General features: G+C 58.8%; 1 protein-coding gene across 1 annotated transcript in view; it reads left to right on the top strand.

The window, feature by feature from the left end:
• Nucleotides 1–22,341, top strand: part of ARHGEF17 (Rho guanine nucleotide exchange factor 17) — a 36,592-nt gene extending 14,251 nt beyond the window's left edge. Inside the window, 20 exon segments of the mRNA XM_082763413.1 lie at nt 7,217–7,294; nt 8,862–9,044; nt 9,446–9,562; nt 9,837–9,929; nt 10,168–10,344; nt 10,713–10,763; nt 11,365–11,474; nt 11,668–11,753; nt 11,943–12,061; nt 13,209–13,422; nt 13,515–13,588; nt 13,728–13,987; nt 13,989–14,251; nt 14,627–14,873; nt 14,962–15,048; nt 15,134–15,201; nt 15,483–15,631; nt 15,722–15,896; nt 19,377–19,619; nt 21,709–22,341. Of these exon segments, the coding sequence (XP_082619539.1) occupies nt 7,217–7,294; nt 8,862–9,044; nt 9,446–9,562; nt 9,837–9,929; nt 10,168–10,344; nt 10,713–10,763; nt 11,365–11,474; nt 11,668–11,753; nt 11,943–12,061; nt 13,209–13,422; nt 13,515–13,588; nt 13,728–13,987; nt 13,989–14,251; nt 14,627–14,873; nt 14,962–15,048; nt 15,134–15,201; nt 15,483–15,631; nt 15,722–15,896; nt 19,377–19,619; nt 21,709–21,902 (2,988 nt within the window). The 3' untranslated portion in view covers nt 21,903–22,341.
• The last annotated feature ends 669 nt before the right edge of the window (nt 22,342–23,010 follow it).

The following is a 23,010-nucleotide window of genomic DNA, read 5'->3' as shown; positions in this document are numbered from 1 at the left end:
GGACCTAATGGCAGCATCTTGAGCTATTTGGGTTTCTACGTCAGCCACATCACTGCAAACCACCGGCCCCGTAAATGGCTCGTTGAATTACCCTCAAACTTTCCTCCAGAAAAATAAAAACACACAAAAAAAACCCTTCTCTGGCCTTCAGGTTAGCCTGAGAAACTGCAGGAGCATTTGGCAGAGAAGGCGGCAAGGGGTCGGCATCCAGCCGGGGACAGAAACAGCTTCGTTATTCAAAAATTAGGACTGGGTGGTTGAAATCCCTTGATGGAAACAAACTTGGGGCCTGGAGGTGGAGATTTGGGGGTATTTTGCTGGCACGGGGGCTGCCAGCGTGCATCGAGCGCCTTTGGGCATCTCAGAGCTGCGCGAGCAAGCTGAGCGTGCCGGGGAGATGCCCTTGGGTGCAGGGCTCTGAGTTGGCTGGAAGCACGCTTCTGAACCTCTTTTATTATATTTTATTTTATTTCAATGTTTTGGGGGAAATAAAGCCTTAATTAAGCTCTGCAGGTGGAGGTTTGGGGTGCTCCCCGGGGCAGGGGACTGTCCCCAAAGCCGGTGGCTCTCGCTGTGTCCCAGCTCCCTCTAGTGGGACCCGCCCCGGGGAGAGCGGAGGTGTGCAGGATTCCCAGTTCCCACCAGTTCCTTGCAAACTGGGACTCTCGAGGTGCCGAGACGGCTTGTTTTCGGGTCGCTTTGCTCCGGTTTTGCTTTTCTTTCGAGAGTTCCCGGTTTATTTGCGGAGCTGAGGACAGGCTGTGAGCGGGGAGAGGCACCTCGCGCCTCTGCCATTGCTTTTTAATTTTGGCACACGGTGCGGGGGTGGCAGGAATATTGCCTCTCTTGACGCAGGGCTCCCTCCTCTTCAGCACGGCTTTGGAGGCCCTGAGCAACAAACTCTGCTCCCGAAATGGTCTGAAACCCTCCGTTTTTACCCAAAGCAGGACATTTTGCCCCAAAGTGAGGCTTGCAGGACGTGCAGGGTCCCCACACGGGGTGCAAAGGCAGCTGGCACCACGGGGATGTGCAGGGGCCGCAGGGTTCGTTGCTGCTGGTGGTACCTGGCCTCACGTTTTTACCAATTTCTGGAAAATTGGATGGTTTCGGGTTGATTGAGAGCTCGGAGGCCGGCTGCTGCTGGGGACATTGACATTGCTGGCCAGGATTGTGCTGTTCCACGAGGATTTCCCCCGTGCCAAAACGGGGAGGTTGGCACCTTGGCTGCTGGGCTTGGCAGAGGGATGCGGGGTGGTGTTAGTAGGGATGTGCCCAGCTGGAACACGCTGCCCCATAGATCTGAGACCCCACAGACCCCCTTTGGCCCCATCGTGCCCCCCCAAAGCTGCTATCAGAGAATTAAAAAACGAAGCAGAGCAGGCTCAGAGAGCTCCTGGGCTTCGGCAGGAGGCAAAGCAGGGGGGAGCCCGCTCCCTGCAGGCAGAGGGAAGAGCTGGGGGGATGCCAGCGGGTTTGCCAAGGAGGATTTGGAGTGTTTGGGGTTGGGCAGGAGGCACCGGGGGGAAGGAGGGCACGAGTGGATCGAACGCGCCGGGCTCCGAAAAAGAAAAAAGAAAGAAAGAAAAAAAAAAAAAAAAAAAGCTCACCCGAGAGGAAGTCTCAAGGTGTTTACAAAGAAGCCGCTCTAAAAATAGCCGGCTCAGATTTTAGACGTCCCTAAAAATAGGCTGCGCTGCTCGAGTGGCCAAACACTCCCAGGAATTTCCTGTGGGCTGCGGGCCGCGCGCAGGGGGGTCCGGGCTGGGCAGCCGGCGGGGACGGCCGGGCCGAGCCTTTGGTTTTCCCTTCCAAAGCTGAGAGCGAGCGGGATGCGGCCCCATTCCTCCCCTGGTCCCTCGCTGGGCACGGGGCTGAGCCCTTCTCCTCCTGTCCTCCCTCCCCCGTAACGTGCCGGGAGGTTTTCAAGCAGCTCAACCCTAATAGTAGACAGCGGAGAATCCACTCCTGTGGGAAGATGCAGCCTGCGATGGGGTTGAATAAATTGATGGGGGTCCTGGGGATGTGATGCCGGGGAGGGCTCGAGGGATTTGCTGTAGGGGGAGCAAAGGGATGGGAGTGAAGCGCACGTGGGAATGGGGCCGCAGCCGTGAGGGGTCGGGGATTGGAGCCGAAATGGGTCTGGGGTTGCAACCTGATGGGTTTGGGGTTGGAACGCCAGTGGGGCCGGGATTGCAAGCCCAATGGGGCTGGGATTGCAGCCCCAGTGGGGCCAGGATTGCAAATGAAATGGGTCTAGGAAAATGGATCTGGGATTGCAACCCAGCCAAGTCCAAGACTGCGACCCCAATGGGTCCTGGATTGCAACCCCAGTGGGTCCGGGATTACAACCCCAATGGATTCAGGACTGGAATCCCAGTGGGTCCGGGATTGCAACCCCACTGGGTCTGAGTCTGCAACCCCAATGGTTCTGAGATTGCAACTGAAATGGGTCTGGGGTTGCAACTGAAATGGGTCCAGGACTGTATCCTAAATGGATCTGGGATTGCAACCCTCAATGGGTCTGAGATTTCAACCCCAGCGAGTCCAGGATTACAACCCTAGTGGGTCCAAGATTGCAACCTCAATGGACCTGGGATTGCAACCCAGATGAGTCCAAGACTGCAACCCAGTGGGTTTGGGCTTGTAACTCCAGTGAGTTTGGGATTGCAACCCCAAGGGGTCTGGGATTGCAACCCAGATGAGTCCAACACTGCAATTCCAGTAGGTCCAGGGTTGCAAACCCAGTAGGTTTAGGATTGCAACCCCAACGGGTCTGGGATTGCAACCTCAATGGATCTGGGATTATAAACCCAGTGGGTCCGGGATTGCGTCCCCAGTGAATTCTGGATTGTGACCCCAATTGGTCTGGGATTGAAAATGAAACGGGTCAAAAATTGTAACTGAAATGGGTCTGGGATTGCAACCTCAATGGATCCAGGTTGGATGGGGCTTTGGGCAACCTGATCTAGTGGGAGGTGTCCCTGCCCATGGAAGGGGGGGTGGAACGGGATGGTCTTTAAGGTCCCGTCCACCCCAAACCGTTCTGTGATTCTCTGATTCAGTGATCTGGGATTGTAACCCTAATGGGTCCGAGATTGCAAGCAAAATGGGCCAAATATTGCAACCAAAATGGCCCCAATGTTGCCACCCAGACTGGTCCGTTCCTGCAGCCCGGCTGAGTCCAAGGTTGCAACCCCAGTGGATCTGGGATTGCAGTCCATTTGGGTCCAGGATTATAATCCCAATGCATCTGGGATTGCATCCCAAATGGGTCTGAGATTGCGGCCCATTTGGGTCCAGGATTGCATCCCAAATGGGTCCAAGACTGCAGCTGAAATGGTTCCAAGATTGTAATCCCAATAGGTCTAGGATTGCAACCCTAGTGGGTCTGGGATTGCCAATGAAATGGGTCCGGGATTACAACCCAAATGTGTCCAGGATTTCAACCAAAATGTTTCTGGGTTTGCAACCCAAGGGGGTCCAGGGTTTTAAGTAGGATAGGTCTGGGATTGCAACCCAGAGGGGTCTGGGATTATAATCCCAACGTGTCTGGGGTTACAACAGGAATGGGTACGGGTTTGCAACCCAGATGGCCCCAGGCTGGCCCTGATCTCACCCAAAACGATCCGACAGCAAGAGCGGGGAGCTGCAAAAGTGGCCACAGGATCTACCTTGCGCACAGCCTCATTACCCCAAACGCAATTAATTAGCCCTGGCCACCCAAGGGCTGGCACGCATCCTGCCACGCACCCATCCCGATCCACCCCCCCGGGTCCCCTCGGTGCTATGGGATCGGCGCCGGGAGGAAATTTCCTGCCTGCAGCAGTAGGGCGCAGCCCTGCTGCACGCCGTTGCTGTGGGAACGGGCAAGCGGCTAATTAGATTTAATTAACGAAGCAGGAGGGGAGCGCGCTGCGAGCGGATGCGGGGATGCTGCATCGCCTGGCGAGCGGGGCTGCGGGTGCTACAGGGTGTTGTGTGTTATTATTATTTATTTTGGGGGGGGGAGAGGGAAGAAAATGGGTCCTGCAATCGGTGCTGCGCTTGGGGAGGGGGACCCAGCACCCCAAACCCTGCTTGGAAATGACGGAAACCCCATAACGCAGCAAAGTGGGGGTGCCAAACCCCAAAACCAACCCCAGCGCCCCCCGAAACCCCACGAAAACCTTCCGACGGAGCCCAGCATCATCCCCAAACCCCCCTCCCTCGCCAGTGGGCACGGCCACAGCGCCAGGCTCAGCCCCCGTCTCCCAACCCCGCTCCCCGCTGCTGCCGGTGCCTCGGCGCCACCCGGGGCCGGGGACCACGCGTGCCACCGCCACGCGCCCCCGGACGCACGCACGCTACGCGCCGCCCGCCGCCTGCAGCCTCTCCGCGGGAGGGATCCATTTTTTTTTTTATTATTATTATTATTTTATTTTTTTCATACAGAATCGCCTCGCTATAAATAGACCCCTCTCTTCTGTTCTGTTCTGTTTTGTTTTATTTTATTTTGCTTTATTTATTTTATTGTATTTTATTGCATTGTATTTTATTGTATTGCATTGTATTGCATTTTATTTATTATTTCATTTCATTTCATTTCATTTCATTTCATTTCATTTCATTTATTTCATTTATTTCATTTATTCCATTTCATTTATTTATTCCATTCCATTTTATTTATTCCGTTTCATTTACTCCGTTTCATTTATTCCATTTCATTATTCTTTCATTCATTCCATTTCACTCCTTATTTCACTTCACTTCATCCCCCTCCGCGCCGCAGCGCTCCGGCTTTTCCGCGGCGTCACCCTTATTATTTTTGAAGGGGTAGGGGGAGGAGGGAAAACGTTGGGGTTTTTTTTGGGGTGGGGGGGTTGGTAGAGCCAGATTTTTTTTTTTTTTTTTTTTTTTTGTTGTTGTTGTTGTTGTTGCCTCCCCCCCTTTTTTGGGCCGCGAGGGACGGACCGACCCCGGGACCCGCATGCTGCAGATGGTGAGGACTCTGGCGCAGTTCACCATCGCGCTGGAGGACATGCGAGACATCGGGGACGGCATCGACGCGGCCTTCGCCGCCGCCTCCGGGCTCGGTGGGGCCGCCGAGGAGCTGCCGGAGAAGGGCCGCGGGGGCCCCGAGGTGATGCCAACAAAAGGGGGGGTCAGGGGGGACCCCTCCGTGCCCCTACGTGCCCCTACACCCCGGCACCGGGCTGGGTTTGGGGATGTTGGGGTCCCTTTGGGGGATGCTGGAGGGTGGGTTTTTTTTTTTTGGGGAGGGGGTCCGGCTGCGTCACGGTGGGGATGAGTGCGTGGGGAGAAAGCCGCCGGGGCTGGCCCACCATCGCCGTGGCAACCGTGCCTCCATCCTCATCCCGCCGCCCCCGCTTTTTGGGGGGGCTCCCAGCCGAAAAGCTGGAGGGGGTGATAGGGGATGGATGCGTGCACCCTCCCCACACACACACACACCCACACTGATGTGCATGAGGATGGAGGGGGGGTTGCGGTGCCGGGGAGGTGCCCCCGAATCCCCTGGCAGTGGTGCTGAGGGTCCCCAGGGTGCTGAGCAGCTCCGGGGGATGCAGGATGAGGTCGGGGTTTTGGGATCGGAGCGGGAGCAGGTGGAGGGCAAAACCCCACAGGGGTGCATCCTGCCTGGTCCTGCAGGATGGGGGCTTGTGCCCAGCTCCTGCTCATCCCAGCAGGAATTTCCCCCGGGATAACAACCATAAGAGCTGGAAAAATCCCTTTTGGGATGGTTGGGGCTCATCCCCCAGCTGAAAAATCCCCCAAACTGAAACCCGTGGTGCTGTGCTGAGCCTGTTCAGCTCGCTGATCCCACAGGAAAAACGTCCCAGAGCATCGCCGCTAGCTGCCAGGGGGGGAAATGAGGCAGGGTCAGGGGGTGAGCACCCTGTTCTGCCCATCCCATGGCAGGATCAGGCCCATCCCCAAAATATTTGGCCCTAAATGACGTTTTCCTTCCTTGCTCGGTGGAGAAGGGGTGAACCCAGCCTGGAGCGCGGGTGGGGAAACTGAGGCACGGCTCCGTCCTCGGGTGCTGGGTGGCTGGGGTGGGAGGATTGGCACCTAAGGAGGATGCCCTGGAAATTTGGGGTGCCCGTGTCCCCGTGGGGAGCAAGGAACAAGCATCGGCTGTGGGGTGCAGTTTGGGGCTGTGGGGCGCAGTTTGGGGCTGGGAGAGGGGAGATAAATCCCCACTTAAATCCCTCCAATTTTGGGGGTGCACAGGGACGGCGCTGGAGAGGGCTGGGACAGCTCCGCTGGCAGGGTTTTTGGGGGTCCCTGCCCCCATGGGTTTTGGGGTGTCTCCATTAACACCCCAAAGGTTTTGTTGCTGTTTAGGACCCTTGGAATGTCTCTGAACCCAAATCTGTTGGAGCATCTCCGTACCCAGGGTCTTTGGAGCACCTCAGCACCCAAAACTTTTGGGGTGTGGGGAATTTGGAGCGTGTTTGGACCAAATCTTTTGGGGCATCTCACACCGGAGCCCTCGGGGTGTCTCAGCACCAAAACCTTTGGGGTTTCTCTGCACCAAGGGTCCTTGGAGCACCCCAGCACCTAAAAATTTGGGGTTTCTCACAGGCAGAGTCCTTGAACCATCTCTAAACCCCAAAATCTTGGTGCATGGGGCCTTTGGAGCATCTCTGCACCCAAAACTTTTGGGGTGTCACCACTTGGGACCCTTGGGCCATCTTGCCCCGAGGCTGAGCTGCAGCCTGGGCGGCACTCGGGGACACCCCCCATGGGTGCTGCATTTTGGGGGGGGGTTCCCTGAGCCCTACAGCTACCCGGACCCCCACCCCCTGCCCCCCCTGCACCCTCTGAGCCCCCTCTTTGGGGCGCAGGGCTTTGGGGCCGGCCGGGAGCAGCGCGGGTGCCCGGGGGCCGTGAGGAATTCGCGGCGCGGGGCCGCGCCGAGCGCGGGGAGAAGGAGGCCGCCGGCACCGACCCATGTAGGGCTGTGAGAGCTCCTGACGCGGGCGCGGAGGAAACCAGGCGTCTGTGCGCTCGGTGTCATGTACTTCCTAATCCTCCTGGATTCCTCCATCGGGGTGGAGAGGGAGCTGGACGAGCGCCGGGCTCCCGCGCTTGCACAGCCCCCCCTGCGCCACCACCGGAGGGGACGCCTCGGTGCCCCGAGGTAGCCGCCGGGTTCCCCTTCTGGCCCCTCGGATCGTCCCCGATTTCATTTGGCTTCTCTCCGCCCGTGTAGGACATGAGGAAGCACGTCATCATGACGCTGCTGGACACGGAGCAGTCCTACGTGGAGTCCTTGCGCACCTTGATGCAGGTGAGGGGGTGCGGCGGGGGCGCGGGCGGTGGGTGACACGCGGTGGCCCCGGCACCGCCTCGACGGGGCGCACGGCGGGGATAAAAACCCCACTGGGGACGTCCGGGGGTGTCACAGCGGGGTTGTCCCTTCCTCGTGAGCGTCCCCTGGACCTGAATTTGGAGCCCTGGCGTTGGGATGGGGAGGGGACCGGTGGCAGTGTTGGGGACAGTGGGACCGGTGGTGGGAGAAATATGGAAAGCAGCACTGCTGGGGATGGGGTGTGGGGTCACCTCCACCCCCAAATCAACCCCATAACTGTTCCTGATCAGCTGTCACCTAGGGAGTGTCGTGTCCCTGAGCTTGTTCCCGTGCTCGCTCCCCAAAACCCCTCCCTTGCACCTCCTGGGGCCACCGTGGGTGCGCGTCCTGCGCCGGGGGTCTCCAAACCCACCCCATCCCCGACACCCCCCTCATTTTCTGCTCTGCTCCAGCTCCCACAGCCACAGGCCAGGGACTTTTTTAGGTCCCTTTTTATTTTAACCGAGCTAATTCCAACCCCTGAGCATCATCCCAACACCTGGCTTGGGGTTCCCAAGAAGTCCCCATCCAGATGTGCCCTGCCAGATGGTGCGCAGGAGGAGAGGACCCCTCAAGGCTGCTCCTTGTGCAGAATTTGGCTCAGAGGGGTGAAAGGAGCCTGGTCTGGGTCTTATTTTGGGGGAACTGTGCACATTTCATGGTCAGAACGTGTCTGTGCTGGTCTCTGGGAACTGTTCGTGCTCTTCTCCCCATCTGGTCCCCCACTCACCCAGTTTCATGCTGGGTGGGGTGCGGGGACCAAATTTGGCCCAGCCCAGCTCCCTCTGGAGGTGTTGGCCCCGTTGGGTTTGGAGCTTTGGGAAGGATTTGACCCTTCTAACTTGGGTCTCCGTGAGATGTCCACCATCAGCCTGGGGAACCTCATCCTTGGTGGGGATTCCTCCCTCGCCAGCTCAGATGGGGACACCTGAAGCAGCACCGAGTGGGTCCTGGCCTCGCTGCTCAGCTCCCCGTGTCCTGGAGGGCTTGAGAAAGTGGAACCACTTGGAAAGTGGTTTTGTAGAGCCCTGCTGCCCCCGAGCATCACTTGTTGGCCATTGCCAAGAGAGGTTGGTGGGCGAGGTGGTGCTCCAGGGCTTGACCCAGCACACCCACCCTACTGGTTCAGCCCCTCCTGGTCCCAAACACCCTAAATCCCACCAAGAACCAGCAGATTTGGTTGTTCTGCCCCGATTTCCCATCTGGATAACGCAGAGGGGACCAAAATTCATGACAGCAAAGGGTTGGAGGCCGTTGAGGCCATGGCTGGGGGACAGAGGACAAGGTGCTTTGAAGGTTCCTTGTCCAAACCCGATACTGAAATGGAGATACAGTGGGTGGGATGGGGTCCAGGAGAAGTGGGGTGCCCAAGCCTTGTCTGGGCTCCCCAGGGACCCTCCTGCTGCAGGATACTGTGGTTCCCGGTGCTTAAATGGGTTGAACAATTAATCCTGGGGAGGTGGAAACAAAAAATCTGTGGGTGCCCCAGCACGATGCTTCCCCGCAGGGTTACATGAAGCCGCTGAAGCAGCCGGAGAACTCGCTGCTGTGCGACCCGTCCCTGGTGGACGAGATCTTCGACCAGATCCCCGAGCTGCTGGAGCACCACGAGCAGTTCCTGGAGCAGATCCACGACTGCGTGCAGAACTGGCACGAGAAGCAGAAAGTGGGCGACCTCCTGGTGCAGTCGGTAGGACCCGACGCCATCCCGTAGCGGGGTGGGGATGAGAAGGGTCCATCCCGAAGCTCCCCCCCTGCGCCCAGGCTTTGCTTTTGGCAGGGAAAAAGCCGGGAGCGGGGAGCAGGGGGATGACGGAAGGACGGGCAAACCACGTCGGGGATGGGGAGAGACGATCTCCAGGCCCTCGGTCTGCTTTAGCTTAACGGGGGCTCTGCAGCTCGGCGTTTCTGCCTCGAACAGCAATGTCAGGGCTCAGGCATCGAGGCGGGGAGCTGAGCCTGGGCAGATCCCACACGGGCGCCGTTAACCCTTGGGACAACTCCTCCGGCCCCAAACGTGCCCGGAGGTGTGGGGGAACCCCGTGCCGAGCCCCTTTTTTTGCCTCTTTTTTTTTCCCCGATCCTCCCCAGTTCTCCAAGGACGTGCTGGTGAACATCTACTCTGCCTACATCGATAACTTCCTCAACGCCAAGGACGCCGTCCGGATCGCCAAGGAGGCACGGCCGGCGTTCATCAAGTTCCTGGAGGTGGGTGTGGGGACCACTGGGGGAGCAGAGTCAGGGTTAATGGGATTAAACTGGTGATCCATGGCCAAACTGGGATTTTTCCAGCTTTTTCTGTTGTGGGGAGCATGGTCTGGGCTGAGCCAGAATCACTCTGGATGGTGTCAAAAGGAGTGCCCAAGACCCCAAAGTGTTGTTGCTGCAGGTCCAAGGCTGGTGTCACGGCGTGTGTCCCACCTAATGGGCCCGTCCTTGTCCCCACTGATTTATTTTTATTTTTTTTTGCTTGTTTTTGCAGCAAAGCATGCGGGAGAACAAGGAGAAGCAGGCTCTGTCCGACCTGATGATCAAGCCCGTGCAGAGGATCCCGCGGTACGAGCTGCTGGTGAAGGTAGGAGGAGCGGCGCCGGGACGGGGTCCGTGCCGTCCTGGGAGCGGGTGAGACCATGGCTCATCCCCCCCTCCTCGTTAAGGGCAGCTTTTAGGGCCGTCCCGTCCCTCCCAGCCCTTTTTTCCTCCCTCGACACGAAATCCACAGCTCGGTGCGCCCCCAGACCGCCGTGGCTGGGCGGGGGGGCTCGGCGAGGGGGTGGCACCGCGGTGACATCCCGGCGGTGTCCCCGCATCAGGACCTGCTGAAGCACACCCCCGAGGACCACCCCGACCACCCCTTCCTCATCGACGCCCAGCGCAACATCAAGCAGGTGGCCGAGAGGATCAACAAGGGGATGAAGAGCGCCGAGGAGGTGGAGAGGAACGCCCGCATCGTGCAGGAGATCGAGTCCCACATCGAAGGGATGGAGGATGTATGGACGGGGGGGCTCGGTGTGGGGTCCTGGGTGGCCGTGGGCGAGGGTGATGGGGGTGCCAGCTGCGGGGAAGTGGGGACACCCAGCCTGGCCGAGCCTTTCCACAGCCCTGCTGCACCCAAGGGTGCTGAACCTACACCCAGCACCAGATCCCAATGGGGTGGGTCTTTCCTTTTGCCCCAAAAATGAGCCATTTCTGCTCTTTATGGGTTGAACTAGGTTGGGCCACTTCTTTTCTCGTCCAGGTCCTGCTTTCCTCATCCTCACTTGCCGGGAGGTTTGGGAAGGGGACAGGGTGACAGCTCGGTGCCAGGGGGGTGCAGGGGCAGGGACGAAGCCACTCACAAACCTCCTCGTCCCCACAGCTCCAGGCCCCACTCCGCAGGTTCCTGCGCCAGGAGATGGTGGTGGAAGTGGTAAGAACGAGGTGGCATCATGTCCCTTGTCCCCACGGCGTGTCCACCCGGGCAGCAGAGTGGTGCTGAGCACCAAACGGGGCAGGGGGTGGCTGGGATCGTGGGTCAGAGCAGGGCTGAGTGTGTGTGGGGAGCCACGGATGGGTGGGTTGGGTGGGTGGATGGGTGGATGGAGATGGATAAGGATGGAAATGGGTGAAGGATGGATGGATGGAGATGGATGGATGGATGGATGGATGGATGGATGGATGGATGGATGGATGGATGGATGGAAGGATGGGTGGTTGGATGGATGGAGATGGAGGGATGGATGGGTGGAGGAAAGGATGGATGGTGAATGACAGATGATGGACGCACACATGGATGGAGGGAGGTATGGAAGGAGATGACAAAAAATTCCCTGACTGCATGGGGAAAGATGAGATGGGCTTGGGACCGGGAGAACCTGCAGCAGCCTGGGTTCAGGGATGGACAGTGGGGTTGAAGGTGGGGACCCCAGAGGTCCTGGCATCCCATGGGCTCCTTTGAGCACAATTTGGGGAAACTTAGGCAGGGGTGGGTGCCATCAGCGTTCACCCTCGTGTCTCCTGCACCCCCGCAGAAAGCGGTGGGTGGGAAGAAGGACCGCTCGCTCTTCCTCTTCACGGACCTGCTGGTGTGCACCACGCTGAAGCGCAAGTCGGGCTCCCTCCGCCGCAGCTCCATGAGCCTGTGAGTGCCGCCGGGCGCGGGGGACACCCCGGCGCCCCGTGGCCGGGGGCACACCCAGCCGGTTCCCTCTCCCATCGCAGCTCTCTGGGGTTATCCCACCTCCTCGGGGTGTCCCTGGTGGGCTGGGATGGTTTTAGGGCGCTGGGGATGGTGCCCGGGTGCAGGTGAGGCTCAGCCAGCCCCTGCCCCGCAGGTACACGGCGGCCAGCGTCATCGACACCGCCAGCAAGTACAAGCTGCTCTGGAAGCTGCCACTGGAGGACGTGGACATCGTCAAAGGTCTGTCACTGCCTGCTGTCATCCCCACACCCCAAAACCCATTGCTCACCCCCAGCTGAAGGTGATGGGCTCAAGGGATCCCATAGCTGGAGGTGGCACCGCTCCGGCTAAAAGAATTTGGGGACAAGGCTCCTCTGTGGGGTGCTGGGGAGGAAGGGGTTAATGCCGTGTGGCCATGTCCCCATGCAGGTGCCTCGCAAGCCACCAACAGGGAGAGCATCCAGAAGAGCATCAGCCGCCTGGACGAGGACCTCAACACGCTGGGGCAAGTCAGCAAGCTGTCGGAGACCCTCAGCTTCCCCCACCAGGTACGGGGACGGTGCCACGGTGGTGGTGTCCCCCATGGGACCCACTGGGATGTCCCCTGGAGGGGTGGTGGCCATGGTCAAAGGACCTTGGGAGGGCTGGTGGCTATGGTCAAAGGACCTTGACTGGTCAAAGGACCTTGGGAGGGCTGTTGACCGTGGTCAAATGACTTTGGGAGGGCTAGTGACTGTGGTCAAAGCACCTTGACTGGTCAAAGGACCTTGGGAAGGTTGGTGGCCATGGTCAATGGACCTTGGGAGGGCTGTTGTTGTGGTCAAAGGACCTTGGGAGGGCTGGTAGCTATGGTCAATGGACCTTAGGAGGGCTGTTGTCATGGTCAAAGGACCTTGACTGGTCAAAGGACCTTGGGAGGGCTGGTGGCTGTGGTCAAAGCATCTTGACTGTGGTCAAAGAACCTTGGGAGAGCTGTTGACTGTGGTCAATGGACCTTTTGAGGGCTGTTGGCTATGGTCAATGGACCTTGGGAGGGCTGTTGTCGTGGCCAAAGGACTTTGGGAGGTTTGGTGGCTTTGGTCAAAGGACTTTGACTGGTCAAAGGACCTTGGGAGGGCTGTTGACCATGGTCAAAGGACTTTGGGAGGGCTGGTGGCCATGGTCAATGGACCTTGACTGGTGTAAGGACCTTGGGAGGCCTGGTGGCCATGGTCAAAGGACCTTGGGAGGGCTGGTGGTCGTGGTCAAAGGACCTTGATTGTGGTCAAAGGACCTTGGGAGGCCTGGTGGCCATGGTCAAAGGACCTCGGGAGGGCTGTTGTCATGGTCAAAGCATCTTGACTGTGGTCAAAGGACTTCGGGGGGACTGCTGACGGTGGTCAAAGGACCTTGGGAGAGCTGGTGGCCGTGGTCAAATGACTTTGGGAGGGCTGGTGGCTGTGGTCAAAGGACCTTGACTGGTCAAAGGACCTTGGGAGGGCTGTTGGCCATGGTCAAAGGACCTTGGGAGGGCTGTTGTCATGGTCTAAGGACGTTGGGTGGGCTTTTGTCATGGTCAAAGGACCTTGGGAGGGCTGGTGGCCGTGGTCAAAGGACCCAGCTGCCACCAGCCCTGCAGAGGACGCTCAGGATGCGACGTGGGCGCACGGCTGGGGTGGCCCCGCTGGATCCTGATGCCATCGTCCCCCTGCCCAGAGCCTGGACGACGTGATCAAGGACCTGATGGCCGCCATCCACCGGGAGCTGGCGGAGAAGCAGTCCCTGTCCTTCAGCATGGCCTTCCCCCCCAACAAAGTGGAGCTCAGCGCCGCCAAGGCCGACGGCACCGAGTCCTTCATCTTCGAGTTCCCCAACCCCGACGCGCGGCTCGGCTTCGAGCAAGCCTTCGAGGACGCCAAGAAGAAGCTGGGTAACGCCGGGACGCGGGGTGGGACGCCCAAATGGGCTCAGCACCATGCCCGACGTCGGCAGAACCACCTCCTTCTCACCCTATTTTCCCAGCTTCCAGCAAAAACTGCCTGGACCCGGAGTTCCTCAAGGCCATCCCCATCATGAAGACGAGGAGCGGGATGCAGGTTGGTCCTCCTGCCCCTCCCGGACCCCCCCCGGGAGGGTTTCTTTAAGCATCCCCCTTGACCATGGGGATGCCAGCTTGCCGCCGCCTTGCTGCTGCCTTTCCCAAGTGACCTCTCCTTGTCTTTTGCCCCCTTGCAGTTTTCTTGTGCTTCTCCCAGCCACAGCAGCCCAGAGAACGCCCACGAGGTCTGGGTGTGCAACAGCGACGGCTACGTGGGGCAGGTCTGCCTGCTCAGCATCCGCAAGGAGCCCACCGTCGAGGCGTGCATCGCCGTCTGCTCGGCCAGGATCCTCTGCATCGCCTCCGTGCCCGGCCTCAAGCGAGCCTACAGGTATGGCACCGGCACCGTGCGCCCTCGGCACCGGCGTCACCGCGTCCCGGTGCTGGAGCTGCGGCTGTCCCCGCGGCAGGGAACGCGCCGAGCCCGTGGCCAGCCCGTCCTCGGAGCCGGCCCCGGCGCAGTTGGAGGATTCGGGGCCGCAGCAGTGCCTGCACATCTCCATCTCGGGCTCGTCGCTGGAGCTCTCCGAGCCCGTTGACAGCGCCCACAGGGAGCTGGTGCCCTTCGACAGCGATGACACGGACGACGAGTCCTCGCCCAGCCCCTCGGGCACGCTGCAGAGCCAGGCCAGCCACTCCACCATCTCCTCCAGCTTCGGCAGTGAGTCGCCCCCGCTGGCCCCTAATTAAGGAAAATACATTGGTTTGCCCCAAAACGATGGGCAGCGCTGGTTGTCCCAGCAGTCGGTCCCCACTCTGCCTTGCGTTTGTTGCACATCACAAAAAAAGCGGGTTCCTGTTGCCTTTTAAGCTGAAGAAACCCTGGGAAAAGAGATAGGGATGTCCTAATTTGGAGCCTGTGATGCTGTTGGGGCAGCAGCTTGTCCCCCGTTTTGGGTAAATTCTGGTGTGTTTTGGGGTCAGCATCCATCCCTCCTTCCCCACACCCGGGGCGCAACGTCCCGCGCTCTCCTCCCCATCCCCGTGGCCATCGCTGGGTGTTCACCACCCAACCCCTCCTCCTCGCCCCTTCCAGACGAGGAAATCCCGAGCTGCAAGGAGGCGGCGGCGGAGACGACGAGCTCAGAGGAGGAGCAGGAGCCTGGTTTCCTCCCCCTCGCCACCACCTTCGGGCAGAGCCGGCACGGCGAGAGCCCCACGGACGGCCGAGCCCTGCGGCGCTCCAGCCGCGGCTCCTTCACCCGCGGCAGCCTCGAGGACCTGCTGAGCCTCGACCCCGAAGCCTACCAGAGCTCCATGTGGCTGGGCACCGAGGACGGCTGGTGCGTGCCCGGCGAGGAGGGACCTCGCTTGAGGCTCCCCCGGGTTTTAGGGGAGCCTCAACGCCGCCCTTCTGCCTCGTCTCCGCAGCATCCACGTGTACCAGTCCTCGGATAACATCCGCAACAGGAAGAACAGCATGAAGATGCAGCACGCCGCCTCCGTCATGTGCATCTTGTAAGCGGGCAGGAGGGTTTTAGGACCCCTGGGATGGGTTTGGGGCGGCCCGGCAGCATCTCTCAAAGCTGGTCTCTTCCCACAGATACCTCGATAACCAAGTTTTTGTGTCCTTGGCCAACGGGGAGCTCATCGCGTACCAGCGGGAGGCAGGTGAGGCTGGATTTGGGGCTGTTGGGTCCCAGCAGGGGATGCTCTGGGTTCCTGCAGCTCCTCTGTGTCCCCAGGGAGGGCTATCCCTTGAGGGATGCAACCCCAAATTCACAGCACATGGGCCCTGCCAACTGTGTCCCCCCAAGGACACCACCTGCCCTATAAAGGGGGATGCATCAGCATCCCACAAGGACATTTCCAGCCACCTCTTCCCCCCTAACCAGCTCAAGCTGGGGATTTGGTGCTTTATAAACCCTCCCCGTTTCCCTATGTCCTTACAGGACGCTTCTGGGACCCCCAAAACTCCAAATCCCTGTCCCTGGGCTCCCCGGGGAGCCCCATCACGAAGATGGTGGCGGTGGCGGGGAAGCTGTGGTGCGGCTGCCAGAACCGGGTCATCGTCCTCAACACGGCCACGCTGGTGCAGGAGGTAGGACAAGGACGACACCCTGAGCCAGGGGGGGCTGGGGACGGTCCCCAGAGGCTCCGGGTGGCATCCGTGTGGCTCTGTCCCCCACAGCACACGCTCCACGTGGGGCAGGACAGCGGCCGCAGCGTGACCTGCATGGTGAGCGCCGGTCCTGGTGTCTGGGTCGCGCTGCAGGGCAGCGCCCAGGTGCGCCTCTACCACGCCACCAGCTACGAGCAGCTGGCCGAGGCGGACGTCACCCCCCCCGTGCACAAGATGCTGGCTGGTAAGCCCCCAAAATCTCTGTTTCCGGGTGTTTTTCACATTTTCTGTTCCATGCGCATCGCCTCTCTTAAAAACGCGCTCCTCCCCGGAGCATCCGCTGCTGCGAAATGCATCAATATTCTCAGCCAGCATCAAAGACCGAACCCAACGAGTTCAGCTTCTGCATTTTGCAGCCTCTGGGCAGCTGGAAAATCCCACGCAGGAATAAGGCAGCGGATGCGAAAGCATCCTAAGCACAGATAGGGCAACCCCAAGGCAGCTGCAGAAATCCTCAGAATGAGGATGCAGCTCCAAAATCCCATGCAGAATAGCGTAATGGTTGCAAAAGTTCAAGTGGAAATAGGGCAATCCCTGGGTAGCTGCAAAACCCCATGCAGAAATAAAACAGTTGCTGCAAGGTTCCACAGAAAAAATAGGGTAGCAGATAAAAAAATCCTAAAAAGCAAGAGCAGAATGCCTGGGTGGTGGCGTGATTCCATGCAGAAATAACATATCAGTACCAAAACCTCATGCAGAAATCGGGATGCAGTTGCAAAATCCCATGCAGTAATAGTGAAGTAGTTGAAAAACCCCATGCAGGAATAGGGCAATCCCTGTGTGGCTGCAAAACCCCATGCAGAAATAGCAGTTGCTGTGAAATGCCATGCAGAAATCAGAAAGCAACTCCAAAATCTCATGCAACAGTAGCACAACACCTGGATGGCTGCAAAATGTCATGCAGAAATAGAGTGGGTGCTGTGAAATACCATGCCGAAATAGCAGTTGCTGTAAAACACGATGCAGAAATAGAGTGGGTGCGGCGAAATGCCATGCAGAAATCAAGCAATTGCTGCAAAATGCTGCACAGAAATCAAGCAGCAACTCCAAAATGCCATGCGTAAACCAGGCAGGTGGCTCCATAATCCCATGCAGCAATAGCACCACTCCTGGGTGTCTGCAAACCCCGTGCAGAAATAGAGTGGGTGCTGCAAAATGCCTTGCAGAAATCAGAAAGCAGCTGCAAAATGCCATGCAGAAATAGAGTGGGTGCTGGGAAATATCATGCAGAAAACATGCAGATGCTGCAAAGAACCATGCAAAACCAGGCAGGGAGCTGCCCAACGCCATGCAGCAATGCACCACGCATGGATGGCTGCAAACCCCATGCAGAAGCAGAGCGGGTGCTGCAACGTGCCACGCAGAGATCGAGGGGATGCTGCAAAATGCAGAAAGCAGCTGCAAAATGCCATGCAGAAATAGAGTGGGTGCTGCAAAATGCCATGCAAAACCAGGTGGGCAGCTCCATAATCCCATGCAGCAATGCACCACCCCTGGGTATCTGCAAACCCCGTGCAGAAGTAGAGCTGGTACTGCAAAATGCCTTGCAGAAATCATGCAGCAACTGCAAAATGCCATGCAAAACCAGGCAGGGAGCTGCGAAATGCCATGCAACAATGCACCACCCCTGGGTATCTGCAAACCCCGTGGAGCAATAGAGCGGGTGCTGCAAAATGCCTTGCAGAAACCATGCAACAACTGCAAAATGCCACGCAGAAATAGAGTGGGTGCTGCAAAATGCAATGCAGCAATGCACCACCCCTCGGTATCTGCAAACCCTGTGCTGAAATAGAGCGGGTGCTGCAAAACGCCATGCAGAAACCATGCAACAAGTGCAAAATGCCATGCAAAACCAGGCAGGGAGCTGCGAAATGCCATGCAACAATGCACCACACCTGGATGGCTATAAAATGTCATGCAGAAAGAGCGGGTGCTGCAAAATGCAATGCAAAAGCAGGCGGGCAGCTGCATGATCCCATGCAGCAATGCACCACCCCTGGGTATCTGCAAACCACGTGGAGCAGTAGAGCAGGTGCTGCAAAATGGCTTGCAGAAAACATGCAGCAAGTGTAAAATGCCATGCAAAACCGGCAGGGAGCTGCCCAATGCCATGCAGCAATGCACCACACCTGGATATCTGCAAACCCTGTATGGAAATAGAGCTGGTGCTGCAAAATGCCTTGCAGAAATCATGCAGTAACTGCAAAATGCCGTGCAGAAATAGAGTGGGTGCTGCAAAATGCTATGCAGCAATGCACCACCCCTGGGTATCTGCAAACCCTGTGCAGCAATAAAGCGGGTGCTGCAAAATGCCTTGCAGAAATCAGGCAGCAAGTGCAAAATGCCATGCAAAACCAGGCAGGGAGCTGCAAAATGCCATGCAGCAATGCACCACACCTGGATAGCTGTAAAATGGCATGCAGAAAGAGCGGGTACTGCGAAATGCCATGCAAAAGCAGGCGGGCAGCTGCATAATCCCATGCAGCAATGCACCACCCCTGGGTATATGCAAACCCCGTGGAGCAATAGAGCGGGTGCTGCAAAATGCCTTGCAGAAACCATGCAACAACTGCAAAATGCCATGCAAAACCAGGCAGGGAACTGCCCAATGCCATGCAGCAATGCACCACACCTGGATATCTGCAAACCCCGTGCCAAAATAGAGCGGGTGCTGCAAAATGCCGTGCAGAAACCATGCAACAACTGCAAAATGCCATGCAAAACCAGGCAGGGAGCTGCAAAACGCCACGCAGCAATGCACCACACCTGGACAGCTGCAAAATGCCATACAGAAATAGAGCAGGTGCTGCAAAATGCAATGCAAAAGCAGGTGGGCAGCTCCATAATCCTATGCAGCAATGCACCACTCCTGAGTATCTACAAACCCTGTGCAGAAACAGAGCTGGTGCTGCAAAATGCTATGCAGCAATGCACCACCCCTGGGTATCTGCAAACCCTGTGCATCAATAGAGCGGGTGCTGCAAAATGCCGTGCAGAAATCAGGCAGCAGATGCAAAATGCCATGCAGAAACAGAGTGAGTGCTGCAAAATGCCATGCAGCAATGCACCACACCTGGACAGCTGTAAAATGCCATGCAGAAGAGCGGGTGCTGCAAAATGCAATGCAAAAGCAGGCAGGCAGCTGCATTATCCCATGCAGCAATGCACCACCCCTGAGTATCTGCAAACCTTGTGCAGAAATAGAATGGGTGCTGCAAAATGCCGTGCAGAAACCATGCAACAACTGCAAAATGCCATGCAAAACCAGGCAGGGAGCTGCCAAATGCCATGCAGCAATGCACCACACCTGGATATCTGCAAACCCTGTATGGAAATAGAGCTGGTGCTGCAAAATGCCTTGCAGAAATCATGCAGTAACTGCAAAATGCCATGCAGAAATAGAGTGGGTGCTAGGAAATGCCATGCAGAAACAGAGTGGGTGCTGCAAAATGCAATGCAGCAATGCACCACCTCTGGGTATCTGCAAACCCTGTATGGAAATAGAGCGGGTGCTGCAAAATACCTTGCAGAAACCATGCAACAACTGCAAAATCCCACGCAAAACCATGCGGGGAGCCGCCAAATGGGGGTTGCGCGGGGCGGGCTGAGTTTTTTTTTTTTGTGGGGTGGGGGGACAACGCTGACGGTGCGCCCCCGCCCGCAGGCTCGGATGCCATCATCCGGCAGCACAAGGCGGCGTGCCTGCGCATCACGGCGCTGCTGGCCTGCAAGGAGCTGCTGTGGATCGGGACGAGCGCCGGCGTGGTGCTGACGCTGGCGCTGCCGGCCAAGGCGGCCCCGGTGCTGGTGGGGTTGGCTCAGGGCCATACGGGGCACGTCCGCTTCCTGGCCGCCATCCCCCTGCCCGACGGCTTCGACCTCCTCTTCCCGCTGCCCGGGCAGGAGGGTAGGAAAGGGTTAAATGGGGGTGGGAGGGGTTAAGGGGTGGGAGGGGTTAAGGGGTGGGAGGGGTTAAAGGGAGTGGGTGGGGCTTAATGGGATAGGTTGGGTTAATGGGGTGGGAGGGGCTTAATGGGGGTGGGAGGGGTTAAAGGGGTGGTGGGAGGGGCTAAAGGGGTGGGCGGGGCTAGAGGGAGTGGGAGGGGTTAAAGGGGTGGGCGGGGCTAAAAGGGGGTGGGCGGGGCTAAAGGGGTGGGAGGGGTTAAATGGAGTGGGTGGGCTTAATGGGGTGGGTGGGGCTTAATGGGATAGGTTGGGTTAATGGGGTGGGAGCGGCTTAATGGGGTGGGTGGGGTTAAAGGGGTGGGAGGGGTTAAAGGGTGGGTGGGGCTTAATGGGGTGGGCGGGGCTAAAGGGGTGGTTGGAGGTGTTAAAGGGGTGGGCGGGGCTAAAGGGTGGGTGGGGCTAAGGGGTGTGGGAGGGGCTAGAGGGAGTGGGAGGGGCAAAAGGGGTGGGTGGGGCTAGAGGGGGTGGGAGAGGTATAATGGGGTGGGTGGGGCTAAAAGGGTGTGGGAGGGGCTAAAGGGGGTGGGCGGGGCTTAATGGGGTGGGTAGCGTTAAAGGGAGTGGGTGGGGTTAAGGGGGTGGGAGGGGTTAAAGGGTGGGAGGGGCTAAAGGGTGTGGGAGGTGGTAAAGGGGTGGTGGGAGGGGCTAAAGGGGTGGGCGGGGCTAGAGGGAGTGGGAGGGGTTGAAGGGGGTGGGTGGGGCTTAATGGGATGGGCGGGGCTAAAGGGGAGGATGGGGCTAAAGGGATGGGTGGGGCTAAAGGGTGGGAGGGGTTAGAGGGGTGGGAGGGGTTAAATGGAGTGGGTGGGGCTAGGGGGAGTGGGAGGGGTTTAATGGGGTGGGATGGGCTAAAGGGGGTGGGTGGGGCTAGAGGGGTGGGAGGGGCTTAATGGGGTGGGCGGGGCTAAAGGGAGTGGGTGGGGCTTTGAGTAAGGGGGTGTGGCTAACGTGGTGGTGGGGTGAAAGGGATGGGTGAGAATAATGGGAGGGGGGTGGGGCTAAAAGGGAGGGAGGGGCTACGGTGGGCGGGGCTTTGGGTAAAGGGAGGGGCTTGTGGGAAAGGGGTGGGCAGTGCTAATTGGAGTGGGCGGGGCTAGGGGTTAGGCAGGTTAAAGGGGTGGGCGGGGTTATAGAGAGTGGGTGGGGTTGGATGGGGTGGGGATAAAGAGTGGGAGGGGCTAAATGAGTGGGCGGGGCTACAGGGGTGGGCGGGACTATGGGTAAGGGGAGGGGTTAATGTGCAGTGGGAGGAGCTATTGCAAGGGGAGGGGCTAAATGAGTGGGAGGGGCTATTGGAAGTGGGAGGGGCTAATTGGGGTGGGAGGGGCTAAATGGAAATGGGTGGTGCTAATTGGGGTGAGAGGTGCTAATTGGAGTGGGAGGGGCTAATTGAGGTGGGAGGGGCTACATGGGGTAGGAGGGGCTACATGGGAGCAGGAGGTGCTAATTGTGGTGGGAGGGGCTATTTGGGATGGGAGGGGCCACATGGGAGTGGGAGGGACTAATTAGGACGGAATGTGCTAATTTGGTTGGGGTGGGCTACATGGGAGTGGGAGGGGCTGATTGGGGTGGGAGGAGCTACATGGGGATAGGAGGGGCTATTTGGGGTGGGAGGGGATAATTGGGAGTGGGAGGGGATAATTGAGGTGGGAGGGGCTATTTGGGGTGGGAGGGGCAACATGGGAGTGGGAGGGGCTAATTGGGTGGGAGGGGCTAAATGGAAATGGGTGGCGCTAATTGGGGTGGGAAGGGCTATATGGGAGTGGGAGGGGCTACATGGGAGTGGGAGGGGCTACTTGAAGTGGGAGGGGCTAATTGGGGCCAGGGTAGCTATTTGGAGTGGGAGGTGCTAATTGGGGTGGGAGGGGCTAATCGAGGTGGGAGGGGCTAATCAAAGTGGGCGTGTCTATCTGCAGTGGGAGGGGCTAGATGAGATAGGAGGGGCTATTTACGAGGCAGGAGGGGCTCATTACAACCAGAGGCCCCCCTCCCACCACTCCGTGCCCCCCTCCCCACTCTCCCACCCCCAGGCCCCGAGCAGCCGAGCGACTCCGAACCCCGGGGGGACCCCGCTCGCCCCCGTGCCCCCAGCCTGGCCCTGCCCAAAGCCAAGATGCTGGTGATCAGCGGCGGCGACGGCTACGAGGATTTCCGCCTGACCAGCAGCAGCGAGACCGTGGGCCGCGACGACAGCACCAACCACCTCCTCCTCTGGCGGGTGTGAGGGGCTGGGGACCCCCCCCCTGCAGCCACCCAGCCACCCACCCAGCCACCCTGGGGACCCCCCCCTCTCCCCCAAATCGCCCACCCAAAGGACCACCACCGCCCCCCCTCCTCCTCCTCCTCCTCCTCCTCCTCTCAAGGACCACCTCCCCTGCCCCCAGCACGTCTCATCTCTCCAGCCCGGCTGCTCTCTGTGTGCTCTGGTGGTTGGGGGGGGAACGGATGGATGGATGGACGGACCCCCCCCCCCCCCCAGCTGCCTCCCCCCACCACGGGGCGCTGCTTTATTTTTTTGGGGAGGGGAGGTAGGGGGCACCTCGTTGCTTGGGAAGGAGCTAACGAAGCCTTTAACGAGCATCCCCGGGGGATGGATGGCAGGAGGGCAGCGGCGCCCTGCTTCGTTCTCCCCGGGTTTTGTGTGTGCCTGCTTTGGGGGGGGGGGGGGGGGGTTAAAAAAAAAATAAAAAAAAATAAAAAATAAAAACGGGGGGGGGCTGCTGCACGGCGGTGACCCCCTCCCCACTTATTCCGGGACCGCCCCAGGGACTGTGTGGCCCCCCCGGGCCTCCCGCTAACCCGCTCGCTCCATCGCCAGCACCCAGATAGCTCTGTTTGTTTGTTCGTTTGTTTTAAATATATATATATTATATATATAGAAATAACCCTATTTATTTGGGGGGAGGTTGCACAGAAATGGGAAGAGGAGCTGGAGTGCACAATGGGGGCGGAAAAGGCGATTTTGGGGTTCAGAGCAGGTTTTTCCCCCCAAGAATGGGGGATCCGGATGCTGAGAACCTGCTGGGGATGTGGGTGAAAAGGTCCCCAAATCACTGCTGGACCCCACAGATGTGCTGGGGACACTCTGGGACACACTGGGGCTTTTTGGGGGGGAATCATGGAGGGGAAGGGAAAAAATATGTATTTTTTTCTGCCCCCTCTCCACATTTCCTATGGGGTTTTGTAACCTCTTGGTCCCCGTTGCCCACCGAGGACCCCAAAACTCCCTGCTGTGCCCTATGGGGACTCTGACACCCATGATGGTCACGGGTTCCTCCTTGGGACGGGGCGAGGATGGGGACCCCCCCGGGGGGGGGTTCCCAAAGCCCTCC

Source organism: Aythya marila, assembly GCF_965140915.1.
Source record: "Aythya marila genome assembly, chromosome: 1".
Lineage (NCBI taxonomy): Eukaryota > Metazoa > Chordata > Aves > Anseriformes > Anatidae > Aythya > Aythya marila.
This window is presented reverse-complemented; position numbering and strand designations above follow the sequence as displayed.